This window comes from Melitaea cinxia, chromosome 1 (assembly GCF_905220565.1).
Source record: "Melitaea cinxia chromosome 1, ilMelCinx1.1, whole genome shotgun sequence".
Lineage (NCBI taxonomy): Eukaryota > Metazoa > Arthropoda > Insecta > Lepidoptera > Nymphalidae > Melitaea > Melitaea cinxia.
The window spans coordinates 14,675,302-14,689,187 of record NC_059394.1 but is presented as its reverse complement, the minus strand read 5'-3'; the positions used below and the strand labels follow the sequence as shown (position 1 = coordinate 14,689,187).

The following is a 13,886-nucleotide window of genomic DNA, read 5'->3' as shown; positions in this document are numbered from 1 at the left end:
ACTTAAACTCAACTTTGACAATATCTGGTTATAGTTTGAAATATTAAATCTTTACAGGTGCAATCTAAACAAATAAAGTACACAGGTATCTTAAAAAATAAAAACTTACAAAATAATAATATGCACAAAGGCGGTCTTATCGGTAGGTAAGAGATTTCTTTCAGAGAACCTTGGGGTAGAGGAGATTTTAAAACAAAACAGAGTCATCAAAATGGCAAAAAACAGTGAATCCTACAATCTAATTATATAATAATAATAATATAAATAAATAATAAACATATCAATAAATAAACAAATTAAGAAAAATTTTAGTGTAAGTAAAATTATAAATTGTTAATCATTGCACGTCATTACGATTAGTAGTCTAATTAATAATCACAGATTGGCACACATTCTAAATCACACAAACCTACCTAATTCTACTTGAAAAAACAAAACAAACGTCTTTTGTACATGTCATTTACCTACAATTTGTCATATATTATTTTAACTAAAACGATAGAATATTTTTTTTTATTTCGAGCTGTCACTATAATTTTTTTTTTTTCTATCAAAAATTAACCAATTAATTTTATTAAATGGCTAAATGTATGTCTTTTTTGCACGGATGTTTTATAGTTATATATGGAATGCCAAGTTCGAAGTCATTTCGCGGCCAATACTTCAACTGAGGTTTCTGCTCTGGTCTTTCTTCTGACACGTTGAAATACGCGAACAGAACGAGTGCCGTGTAACTAGCTATGAATATAAGGACGTGCCAAACACCGTGCATGTACGGAAAATCGATGTAAAGCCACGTGTCGCAGAACATACGGTCTGTGATCCATGAAAATATTGCTAGGAAACATACCGCTACACATCGCAAACCCAAACGATATACACGTGCACATTTTACTCTGAAATGAAAAATTAGCAACAATTAGTTTCGATTATGGAATCGTTTTCATTTTAAAAGCGTGTTTCACTCATTTACAAACTTCTAGTTAGTTCTCGTTTCTAGTTAGATATAGGTACTTAGTTAAGATAAAAAGCTTAAAAATTTCTGGAATGGCCATCGCAATAATTTGGCAACTTATTTTCTTTTGTCGTAATTGTTTTTAACCGACTTCAAAAAAGGAGGAGGTTACTCAATTCGACCGTATATATATATTTTTTATGTATGTTCGGAGATAACTCCGTCTATTATGAATCGATTTTGATAATACTTTTCTTGTTGGAAAGGAGATATCCCTAGTTTGGTACCATGATAAGAAAACCAGGATCTGATGATGGAATCCCAGAGAGATCGAGGGAAACTCTCGAAAATCCGCATAACTTTTTACTGGGTGTGCCGATTTTGATGATTTTTAATTTAATCAAAAGCCGATGTTTATCATGTGGTCACATTTAACTTTCATCGAGATCTGATTACAACTTTTGGAGTAATCTTTGATAATGCGTATTTATTTGACTATTTTTTCGTCTACCTAAGTTGTATTACTTGTCGATATAATTGAAGTCGGTTTTTCTTCGTTTGCCTGCAAACACAATTATTATCTTATATATAAAAATATATTAATATGGTATCACGGCAATGCCATGTACAATTTTTAGTTTATTGTTTAGCTTTCCAATCCGTAAATAAGTATCTGTTCAGTTATTACATGAGTTCATTACTAAAAATAATATTTAATGATAAATACCTGTTCAATTCTTTACACAAAAATCCGATAGCTGGAAGAGCAAGAGTCATCAGAGCAAATGCATTCGCTTTTGGGTGCATAACGAGAAATCCTGTCGACACTACAGAGATCACACTAGAATAGAACGCTAAACGTCTCCTGAAAATAAAAATAAAAAGGGTTAATAATTTCTGAACCTCAAAAATTGCTACGTGGTTCTAGAAATCTTATTTCATTGGAAAGCTACTTTAGTATGAGTATACTCGAATGCAGACCCAGAATTGCGATTTTTTCGAACCGCGCAAATCCGCGAAATATCACTAGCGTTTAAAATAAATTGTAAAAAAAAAAACTGTCAAACGTTTACGTATTAGTGTACATTTTTTTATGATCGGGGGTAATAGGCTTTTTTAATAAAGAGTAAGACATGGTCAAAAACAAAGTAGGCATTTTAAGATCATATTATTAAGAGGAAAGGGTACCGGGTCTTTCTCCATACAAACGTAGTCGACTGTTTTCTCCCTGGATAATGACACTAGATCAAATATTTTTGTGACATAGAACTCTTTGCTGCCATGACCATGCCCCTATGTTTTGATTTTTTTCATATTCTTATTATCATAGGAATTAGGAGACTTCAAAAACTCGAAATATTGCATAATTTTTTGTACATTTTCAGACACTCATTAAAAAAAATATATGCATATTTTCAAAAAAATGAAAACATAGGGGCATAGCCGAAGTCTTCTTTTATTTTCTAAAAAAAAATTTTTTAAAAAATTGCCATGTTTTGAGGAGAAAACAGTCGACTACGAAACACTGTTTTGGTCAAAAATTATCTACCTAAAACGGTCTGAGCTGCAGTTGTCCCTTTCTTGCTTTTTGGGGGATAGGTCTGGGGGAGGGAAGGGTCAAAGCAATACGTATATACGCCAGCGAAGTGATGCCTCATAGTCGACAATTATATCGATACACTAGTGATGTTATTTTTAGTCGATATTTTCTAAAATTCGTATTAACAAAATTAAATAATTTCTCTTTTCATAACTACAATAAAACCGTATTTGTATATGCGGTTTTTATCGTAACACTGTGCAAACCTGGGCTAACGAAGGGTTTCGCTAACAAATAACAATGATAATTATGGTAAATAACTGTGTTGTTTGTTTTTGGTATCACAAGGGCTCAATACAAGGATTTCAAAAAAGTATATTATGATTATTATTACCGTAATACTAATAAAAAATACAATAAGAAAGTTTAAAAAATTAGGACTGCTCTTTCCCATGCCTATGCCAAGCAAGCTGCGAGCCGCGCTTCTTCCTCGCCTCCAAGGCGAAAAACAACTTCGGGGTTTACTCTTTCCAATATATTTTTTTATCAATTTCGTAATACTTTGTAAAAAGCTATGCATGGTCAAACATAAATAAATATAGTTACGTAGCGACTTTAGAACCTCCTCTGTTTTTTTTCATCGGTAAAAAATTGCTTAGTTGTTTTCTTGACATTACTGAGGAGCAGATTATTAAATTTGGTCGAATCTATGTACCTATGCGATTCGTATTTGGACTTCGCAAATAGAATCATATTTCTGAATTGCGTAAAAAACTCAAGTGGCCCCACTAGCGTAGCATTCCTTGGAACCCCGGGAACCTTGGGACCCTGTATCAAAATTAGTGGGGGGGCAGGTAAGTGATGGGTAAAGATTTCTCACAAAAAATGCTTGCATTGAATTAAAATAAATATTTATTGATTATAAGTTATAACTTCCTCCTAGAATAGACAATAGTGAGTGTAGTCTGCTGTAGCTGTTCCTGTTCCATCGAAATTCTTAGGTAATTTTTTATCAGTTTTAGTTTTGAAAAACATCAAGTTAATACCTCCGGAAAATTGGATGCAAGGCTATTGAATTTTATCAGTAATAATTCCATGAGTTCTTTAATGGAATGAATGTTTTGAATTTCGGATTTTAAGCTAATTTAAAGAGCTTGTAGTTCCAAGCTGGAGAGTTATTAGCCTTGACCTGCAGCAATAGATGCGGGGGATCGTTCGCTTCAGCCTGTGAGGCCAATACTATTAGTGAATTCCTATGAATCTTCCGCATCTATATGGGGGATTCACAGGCGCATAACCTGAAGAAGAGATTCAACGCTGCCTCCAGGTCTTACAGGTAGTAAATCGCTAGGGCAAAGTTCAAACACAGCAGAATTGGCGAGAGACTATTGGGCTTTCCAAATGGAACCCATGCCTTTTGTTTCTTACAAAAGCTGTCGAAGGTAACTTTTTTTAGTCTACATTTCCATCATTGCGCGAACCTGAAGGCTCTCTGGCATATTATGCGAAAAAGTAAGCGAAATTCTTTGCACTCTTTTTGCGTCGAATTCAACTCTTGACGATGAGGGAAAAGCACCACCGAGCATTCCACGGTGAGAACACGCGATGCGTCATGTGCACTATGAGCAGTGTCGTTTGCCGTGTTCTGCATTATTTCGATGTCAAGAAGTCTAGTGGTGCTAATTGTATCCACCAGTGGTTTGCAACCAATGTGCAAGCTTCGTGCGCAATGTTTCCGCGTACATTCAAAGTGTGGAATGACCTTGCTAAAATTTGGGGGTTTTAAAGCGTCTAGTGTCTACATCTTTTCTCTAAAGGCCATGGGTGACGGTAGCCGTTATAAATCAGATGGCTTCGTCTGCTTGTGTGCCCCATTCTTATATAAAAAAGATTAATTCATTGTTCATAATGATTAACTAAATCCCGAAATAAACGATACAGAATTTTATCAACAATTGGGCGCACGCTTGACTCGGATAAAAGGGGACTGCTTTTCAGACTTCAGTCATTTCTGAAGTTAAAACTCTATAGGTATGTATGACAGTTTTTTTATTCTTTTTTCCAGGAAGCACAAGATTAAGTGACATTGTGGATAACATTTTACTAATTTTTGCTTACACACCTTAGGGGCCCTGTAAATAGGGGGCCCCGTATCATTGATACGGCTGATACGGCAGTAGTTACGCCCTGAGTGGCACCCAATTCCCTACTTCGGGAATACGTATATTCTCAACTTACTTTACTCTATTCTCTTTAACCCTGTTTTACCTGCTTATCTAAAACGACGATTTAAGTTTCTTAGTGATTCCAATGAACGCAGTTTTCGTTCTGAGGAAAGCTTACTTCTTGAATTTCCCTCTCACTCCTCTTTCGTTTATACTAAATCTTTCACTGTTCAAGCTTGTCGACTTAGGAATTCTATAGACGTGTAAAATCGGTTTCTATTTTTAACCCACTTCCAAAAAAGGAGGAAGCTCTCAATTTAACTGTATTTTTTATGTATGTTACTTCAGAACTTTTGACTGAGTGGACCGATTTCTACAAATTTTTTTTTTAATCGAAAGGTGGTGTGTGTCATTTGGTCTCACTTGAGTTTATTTGAGATCTAACAACAACTTTTCGAGTAATATAAATAATACGTTTTTACTTGACTATTTTCGTCGACCTACGTTGTATTATACCGCATAACTTTTTACTAGGTGTACCGATTTTGATGATTTTTAATTTAATCGAAAGCTGATGTTTATCGTGTAGTCATATTTAAATTTCATCGAGATCTGATAACAAATTTTTGAGTAATCTTTAATAACGCGTATTTACTTGACTATATTTTCGTCTACCTTTGTTGTATTACATGTCGATGTAATTGAAGTCGGCTTTTTTTCCTTTGCGTACAAGTCGAATTCGTTCCACCCAGTCAAAAGTTCTGAAGTAACATATATACAAAAAAAAAGAAAAATACAGTCGAATTAAGAACCTCCTCCTTTTTTGGAAGTCGGTTAAAAATCAATCTGATACGTATTATTATTTTCTGTTGGTGTTCAATAAAGTGTATTGTTATGTTGTCATGTTAATCAACCACTCTTTAAAAAAATTCAATCGATTACGTAATTTGCCTAACTAAAAAAACATAAATAAAATAATAATTGAAAAAGTCGCCTTCATGATTTTTGTAAGTGTACAGTACATAATGTTTGAAATTGGTGTGATTTATTTAGCTATCTTTGTGTAATTATTGAATTTTTATCTTGTTCCAGCTTTTTCAATTGACTTTCTAATAGTTGTTCTTCACGCAGGCGGCTTTTCTTGTTTTTTTTTTTAATTATAATATTATTTTTAACCATTGTTATATCGCCGCAATTATATGTTAATTAATATATATAACCTATACCTATGTATTAATAACTGCGACAAACATGAGACATTACAAATTATATAGGTACTAAGGCAAACATTTTATACTGTATATGTACTACATTACATATATATACTATACTTACACTTATACTATGTACTACATGTATACACTATAATTATGTATGTATTTCATTACCCATTCTTACACACACCTCAACCATGTAATTACATACCTAATTCATAAGTAAAGTACCTAAGTATTTCGATAATTACCCACAAAAATATAGACATGTATCAAGTCACAAAGAGTATCCAATTCAAAATAATAAAACATAAATAATAAGTAGTTTACGAAATTCAATAATAGTAAGCCGAGTCACAGCAATACGATGCAGAACAAATTCAATAAAACAAGCCAAATTCAGAAAAATAGCACTATGCGCTATATGAACTCGTAGTCAATCACAAACGAAAGATGTGAATACTAAAATATCGTCAACAATTAATAGCTGAATAGCCGGCGCACGCACACTAACAACACGACAGTCACACATAGAAAAAACGGGGCGGAGATGGCGCGGGGCGCGGTAGCGGCATGCAGCGCGACAGAAACATTTTATTCAAATACCTATTTTTGAAAAGTCTCTTCGGTACCCTTTCCTCTTAAACTTTAACAACGTTAGCTAGATTCCAGGTATTTTGTACAACAAAGTGTATGATTTTTGTACGATTTTTTATACGGTAAGTTTCTCTACTACAACGAAAATATAATATTGTAATCTAATTTTATCAATATTTCCTCTTGTTTGATATCTTTAATATCTTCCCTCATCCTTTCCCTCTCATACCGAGTTATAAGGAATTATCAGATCTCATATTTTGGTCAGAATTTGGTCTGTATTTGTCCATGTTTTGTGAGATTTTTTCCATAGCGTTATATTGATTAGCCCATTGGCGCAGTTGGTAGTGACCCTGCTGCGTCCGGTTACATTCACACCATGTAATTTTTTAGATTTTGTTACTTATAAAACAATTTGCGGTTTAGTAAAACACAATCTCTGACATTGTCGTAGTTTGAAAATCAAAGCTACGAATCATTTTCGTCCTAAAAATTGACTCATTTAACCTGGTTGTTAACTCATCAACCACTCTATTTTTGGTACTCATCTCCTCATCTCACTCATCAACTCATCAACCACTCGCCTGGCTACTACTATTATAGAAATATTGATTTAATGCCTTATCAGTTTTATGGAGGTCACAGCTGTAGGTACTGAACAAATGAACGAGAAAAAATATTTTATATGCAACGATAACACGCAATAAGTGAGTCGTTGCGTAGTGTTTTCAAAACAAAAACGTTTACTACTTCTTAATACTGTATTATGTATATCTAGGTTACATATATATGTTACAAATGTACGCATCGTAAACATTTTCTCTCATCATTTTTCCCTAACGCGCCAAAAGGAGTATAACTTCAATTAACAATATTTTATTTTTAATTCAAAAGTGTAGTATATTTATTTATTTTATATAGATATCCTACGTATTATATATAACGGATGTTTAATGTCTGTGCGCTAGATTTTGAAATGTTCATAGCACAAAGAACGCAATGCAATTTACCACACTTGCGAGCTCGTACAGTCGTACTTGGTATATCATAATTAAACGTAAATTAATGTTAAGAAGTAATTACCACATTAACTGTGAAGGTCGAGAGGTCTTACAAAAGAAACTGTGTTATTAACCGTTGTATGATCACATCGTTCCGAATTTACCATTTCTATTTTATAAAGATGCTAATGTACAAATTAATTGTCACAATTTATCGCATATTAGCACAATTCTTATACCTGAGTGTTTTAATGGTTCATGAATTAAAATTACATTTAATTGTTCTAAATCGTAGGAAACGTGGAAAATGGAAATCACAATTATTATTTTTTTATTAGTTTTATTACATATATATATATATATATATATATATATATATATATATATATATATATATATAATCTAAGGCGGTACAAAGTTGTGAATGTATACATATATAATTGTATACGCGCATCTTCAGAAAGACTACATCAAATAAGTTTTTTTTTTGTGTTCTTTATTGTCAGGACACGGTTTGTATAAATGGAGGAAAAAAAACCATTGATATCTACGAAAAAATATAGCGGTACGGTAACGGTAACCATAATATAATTCGTAATAGGAAAAAAATCGTTCAGTAAATCAGGGACAAAGATACGGTTATCGTTATAGTTAAATGACAAACTTTCAAACAATATTTTTATGCAAATAAATGCGTTTGTATTATTACCTGGACAGTGTGGATTAGTCTGGGACTGGCTGCATTAAGCGATTGAGAGGTTTATAACTGTGGATGTTACCTAAGTAGGTACATCATAACATTTAGTTAGCTTTAAAAGCACTTTTAATTCGCCATTTAACAAATGATTTTATTTTAGTGGTGTGCGCATCGGGTACACACAGGCGATTGCAGGTTCGTTTCCCGCTCGGGATGGATATTTGTACAAATATTTCCTTCTGGTATGGTTGTCTATCATTATAAGTCTCCCCACCGTGCTTCGGACAGCACGTTAAGCAGTCGATCCAGCGTTATCATAGATACTTGACAGCGATCGATAATTATAGTAAGGGATACATCCGCCAACCCGGCGCGCAGTGGAGAAGCGTGGTAGATTAAATTCCTACCCTTCTCCGACATGGAGAAAGGGGCCTATGCCCAGCAGTGGGATGGTACACACTGAATCAGATATGAAGCTACCATCGATTCGGAATGTCCGCAGTTACTGTTTACAAATGTTATTATGTTAGTCACTTTAAATTGAGTCATGTCTTGCATGACAACGTTACTAAACCCACACAGTCTTGTCACAAAAAATAACATTCAGGAGAAAAAAGCAGTCTAAGGAAATGAAAAATTAGAAAGTCGAACTGAAAAGCAGCTAAAATTGAGACAGTTTTCTGAGATTCAAAGAATCAAAGACATGGGCTAATACGAACGAGTAGTAGAAACGAGTAGACTTGGATTTTGGAAAAACTGAATCAACTCAGCTAATTATTGCCAATATATTGCTTTATTTAAGAGAATAGATAAAAACGATGATGCTATGAATTACTCCACGTTTACTCATTATTATTTATCATACAAGACTATTACTAAATTACTTCAAAGTTAATAAATATTCTGAGATTTTGAAGAGGTTTGTTAGAAACTGCAATTTAGTAGGTCGTTGAACGATGATAGACCCGTTAGCGCGTTTGACATTGATCCTGCTATTCGTTCTCGCCCCAACTCTGAGTATTGTGTTCATATACGTATTATGACTATATAGGTATATAATATATATCTATATAAAAACGAAAGGTCACTCATCACGAAATCTCCGAAACTATAACACCTACAAACTTGAAATTTAGCAGGTAGGTTCCTTATAGGGTTTAGACATCCGCTAAGAACTGATTTTACGAAACTCGACCCCTAAGGGGATAAAACAGGGATTGGATGTTTGTATAAAAGTCCTATGTTTTTGAAGTAAGAGACTTGAAATTTAAAATGTATGCTCTATAGATGGTGAGGAGTTATTAGTTATAAAAGAGAAAGGTCACTGACTGACTCATCACGAGAACTTAAAAACCGCTGGAGGGTCCATCCATCCAGGATGGACACAGATGAAATTTGGCAGGGAGGTTGATTATAGTTAGTAGACGTCCGCTAAGAACGGATTTTGCGATATTCCATGGCTAAGGGGGTTTCATTGGGGTTGATAGTTTGTATGATACATATACAGCAGCTATAAGTTCGCCTGATAGGTTATTTATACTGCAGCCTGAAAATAAAACTAAGAATGTGATGTATAAAGAGGTTTTATAAAAACAACTATTAAATTATACTAAATTGTGCCTTTTAAAAGTTACTCAATGTGATAAGCATTTCAAGTGACTGAAATAAAAAAATAATTTGCGTTAAACATTTTAATAGTAATACATATCTTCATAACCACGCGGACGTATTCGCGGGCAACAGTTAGTGTATTATAAAACAAAGTCCCCAAATGTGTATGTGATCGATTCCCTCAAAACCTACTGAACGGATTTTCATGCGGTTCAAGAAGAATATTTACAGAACGGCTAAGCCGATGTTGATGAGAGGTTCACTGGAATTTTACCGGGAATACTTTGTGACACACTGATTTCTACGCAGGCGAAGCCGCGGGCACAGCTAGTATTTATTATAAAAATAGGTATCAGTCGTCTTTTCCTTAAAAGACATGCATTAAGATGCCTAAAAAAATATAAAGATAATTGTGAGCCATTTTCGTGAATAATTGAAACGAAGTTCCTTACGGCAGGCTTGACATTTGACTGGGCGAACTGAAAAAAATGTGATACTAAAACCGTAAGAAAAATATACATATAACGGAAGTGACGTAATATCAGTCACACGACTGTATAATATGACGTTTGTAAAACTAAAATATTACTAGGCAAAAATAAATAAAGACACGTTTTTTTATTTCACTTAATAGTTTGAATTATTATTATTATTTTTTTGTATGATTTATTTTATTTTACGGTATTTGTTATTTTCTAAAATACTAAATTTCCTTAATACTTTTTATGCACTTAATTAAAAACCAATCAACAAAATTAAAAAAAAAATCAAGAACTAGAAAATATATATAAAATTAGACAATTTTTCTTTTTTCAAAGTGTATTCCTTCTATAGTTTCCGAAGGAACTTCGTTCCTACCTGGTGCCCAATGACACCACATATTAAACTTTTTGAAAACACCCACATCGTTTTATTTAAAAACTTCATAATTTTATCCAAAGCACGCAAAACAATGCCAATGATTGAATTATTAAATGCTTGTCAACCACTGCAATTTTATCGCAACAACATAAAAAATCCATAAACGCCATAACTATAATGTTTTACGTATAAATGTTTGTATTTGTCTGACATTTTGTGTAATACGTTTATTTGAAGCTTTAAATACTATTGTAATGGAATAATAATGTAATCAATGAGAAACGTTATTGGTTAATGTTATGAAAAATAATTGAAAAATAAAACTACCACATTATACTCGTATGTCTCAGTATATGGAAGGTTAAAACGAATAATTTTAATGTTTTTTTATTATTAAGAATGAGACTTGACTTAACAATTTCCGTATCGCGTATTTTCGCGTATTTACTTGGCTCTTTTTTCGTCCGCCTACGTAGCTTTACTTGTAGATATAATTGAAATCGTTTTTTGTTTTCGTTTTCGTGCAAACAGTTATTTTTTTATATAACACATAATAAAGTAGTATTTTTAACAACACCAATTTTTCTGTTTATATATTTTCGTAAATATTGTCTTGAGAGAGCAAATTTTACGATTTTACGGAGTAGAGTAATTTTTTTTCTGAGAATGTCGCTAACTCGGTTACTGATAGTTAAGGTTTATGAGAAAAATAAATTATGTTAAAAATATTCGTTTGTATTAATAAAAAATCGCATAAAATAAATATAACGAATTTTAATTGTTTGCTCGCGAAAGAAAAAAAAGACTGAAAAGTAATACAATATAGGTAGTCAGTAAAAAAATCGATTAAATTCGCATTTTTAGGGATAACTCAAATAGTATTGGTCAAATCTCGATAAAATTTAAATGGGGCCACATTACCAGCACCAGCTTTCGATTACAAAAAGAATCATCAAAACGGATAGACCCAATAAAAAGTTATGAGACAATATACACGCATATAATAAAATACAGTTGGATTGAGGATCTCCTCCTTTTCTTAAAGTTGTTTAATTATCCATTATTAAGAACATCTGATAATATGGCCTCATCGTCGCGTGCGAAAATTAATACAATGTAAGAATTACTTGTAATTAAACATTTTTTACATAGCTTCTCAAAAATAATACCTAGCTATTTATATCCACAGAACCTCACTCGATCTCGTTCGTATCAAAAGTAGGTTTGAATTCAAAAATATGTAAAGTATTGTCGAAATATTGTTATAGAGATTGCATTCTCGACTATTTTTTAAATATTTTTCTTTGTGACGAACAAAAACAGACTATAAAGAAATACCCGGAAGAATTTTATTTTAAAATTAACGCTAATAGCAGTCCTAATAATTCTTGGATTTTAAACTGATTTTGACTATTATTATGAACTGAACTAAAATGTATTGTACTTTTAACGGGACTAGTAATTTTTTATTGTTAGAATTATTGTAGCCTACTTCTGTGTACAAACACACTGCATCAATAATAGCCTATTTTATTGTTTTTTTTTTTTTATAAATTGAAGAATTTCATAACAATAAACACACAAAAATAGCAATATTGTCTTGCTGTCTGACAACCACTAGCATGTAGATAAAAAAAAATTAAATTTTATCTACTAGTGATAACATTGCAACAGAAAAAAAAACTCTATATACCTATTATAAACATAGAATTGATTATTTAAGATTTGTGCAATAGCCTAAAAATATGTAAAAAGTTCCGCAACACAACAATGAGTTCAAGTTAGTCAACATTTATATTTTTTGTAGCTAAATATAAAGATATTAAATTTAAAAAGTTTTATAGATATTTGTATGTTTTCTATTTATACACACATCAAGACCATTATTTAATTATAGAAAAAACTTTTATTATAATAAAAGAGATTCTTTAAAAGACTAAGATAGAAGAAAAATTTGTTTCGAAGATTGATTAGAAGCATGAGATAATAATTACAGCATCTTACCTGTTTCCTCCTAAGAATTTTGGAAAATATCGTTTCGGTAAAAACATTGCAAATGCAGCCATGAAAACCCATAAAATAGCAAGCTCATCAAGTAATTGACCTAAAAATAAAAGTATTTTATTATCAACTGGCTAACAAGTCTAATTTATATTTATCATATATTTAAATGAAATATAAATTTAAGTTATACATACCCACTAAACTCAATGTTGCATGAAAATAAGCTGAACTAAGACCTACAACCATTAGAAGAACCCACAGAACATTTATGGCTGGATTGAAGAATTTGGCATATTCTTGAAATAAATGTATGAGTACTGGTGGAAATAAGAAAAACAGTACATTGCTGATCTGAAAAAATGTTTAATATAATGCGTAATTCTTGCCAAAATGTAGCAAATATTTTTTCAAAAGTTAATTATTTCTGCTCGTGATTTATGACATAATAAATATTATTTTATCGTGATACTTGGGTATTAATAAAGTTGTATTTTAATTATTATTTAAGTACTCACTGTATTCACAAATTCGGCTATATCTGGCGATATGGAATAGTTTGACTCGCACCAATCAACTGGTGAACTGCCACGTTCCAAATGTGACCACATTTTTTACTTTGTTTATTATAAACAAAGGCTTAATAAAACATATATTACTGACACATAATAAATTCTGCTGATAGAAATTATAACTACTTCGTTTCTTATTCTTGATTTTAAATTTTCTATAAATCACATAGAAATAATTTTAAGAACAGAATACGGAAAAAACAAAGGCAATGTTATTGACGCGAAACGTACTCTCGTCACTAAAGCGAAATCCGATATGGTATTTTATTTTGTTGTTACTTGTTTCTGGCTTGCGTATGTATTGATACTTTGTTACCTATATGTTTGTTATTATGACAATTTGACATATTACGCATTACGTCAAGGTTTCTGGTATCTTGAAATAACGCTGGCAACATTAATACAGTTATGTCAACTTTTTATTGGCTTAAAGGTCTAGATACCACGCCATAAACTCCAAAAAAAAAAATGTCAACTTTTAGGAATTATCGATATCGAATAGAAAAATTAAAAACATATTTATTTACATGACTTGAATATTTTATAAGAACTTTTTAACTTAAACCACCAAAAAAACTGAAAAACAGAAAATAAAAAAACCTTTTCATTCAACCTTAATAACTAAGTTCTTAAACTAATGTAAGTTTTATAATTACGTTATCGCCGCCAAAA

The 13,886-nt window shown here is 32.0% G+C and overlaps 1 protein-coding gene across 1 annotated transcript; it reads right to left on the bottom strand.

Moving 5' to 3' along the window:
* Positions 1 to 312: 312 nt before the first annotated feature.
* Positions 313 to 13,268, bottom strand: LOC123657550 (alkaline ceramidase). Its single transcript, XM_045593078.1, has 5 exons — positions 13,161 to 13,268; positions 12,840 to 12,996; positions 12,646 to 12,745; positions 1,683 to 1,820; positions 313 to 896 (listed from the first exon to the last, which is right to left on the bottom strand). The coding sequence occupies exons 1-5, from the start codon at positions 13,251 to 13,253 to the stop codon at positions 575 to 577; spliced, it is 810 nt and encodes a 269-aa protein (XP_045449034.1). The 5' UTR covers positions 13,254 to 13,268; the 3' UTR covers positions 313 to 574.
* Positions 13,269 to 13,886: the final 618 nt, after the last annotated feature.

What these genes read in the sequence shown, in the direction of transcription:
- LOC123657550 (XM_045593078.1), bottom strand. Translation starts at nt 13,253, where the DNA reads ATGTGGTCACATTTGGAACGTGGCAGTTCACCAGTTGATTGGTGCGAG. An exon ending in TAGCCGAATTTGTGAATACA is followed by an intron (nt 12,997 to 13,160) that starts GTGAGTACTTAA and finishes ACATTTTTTCAG; the next exon opens with ATCAGCAATGTACTGTTTTT. An exon ending in TGCAACATTGAGTTTAGTGG is followed by an intron (nt 12,746 to 12,839) that starts GTATGTATAACT and finishes TTTTATTTTTAG; the next exon opens with GTCAATTACTTGATGAGCTT.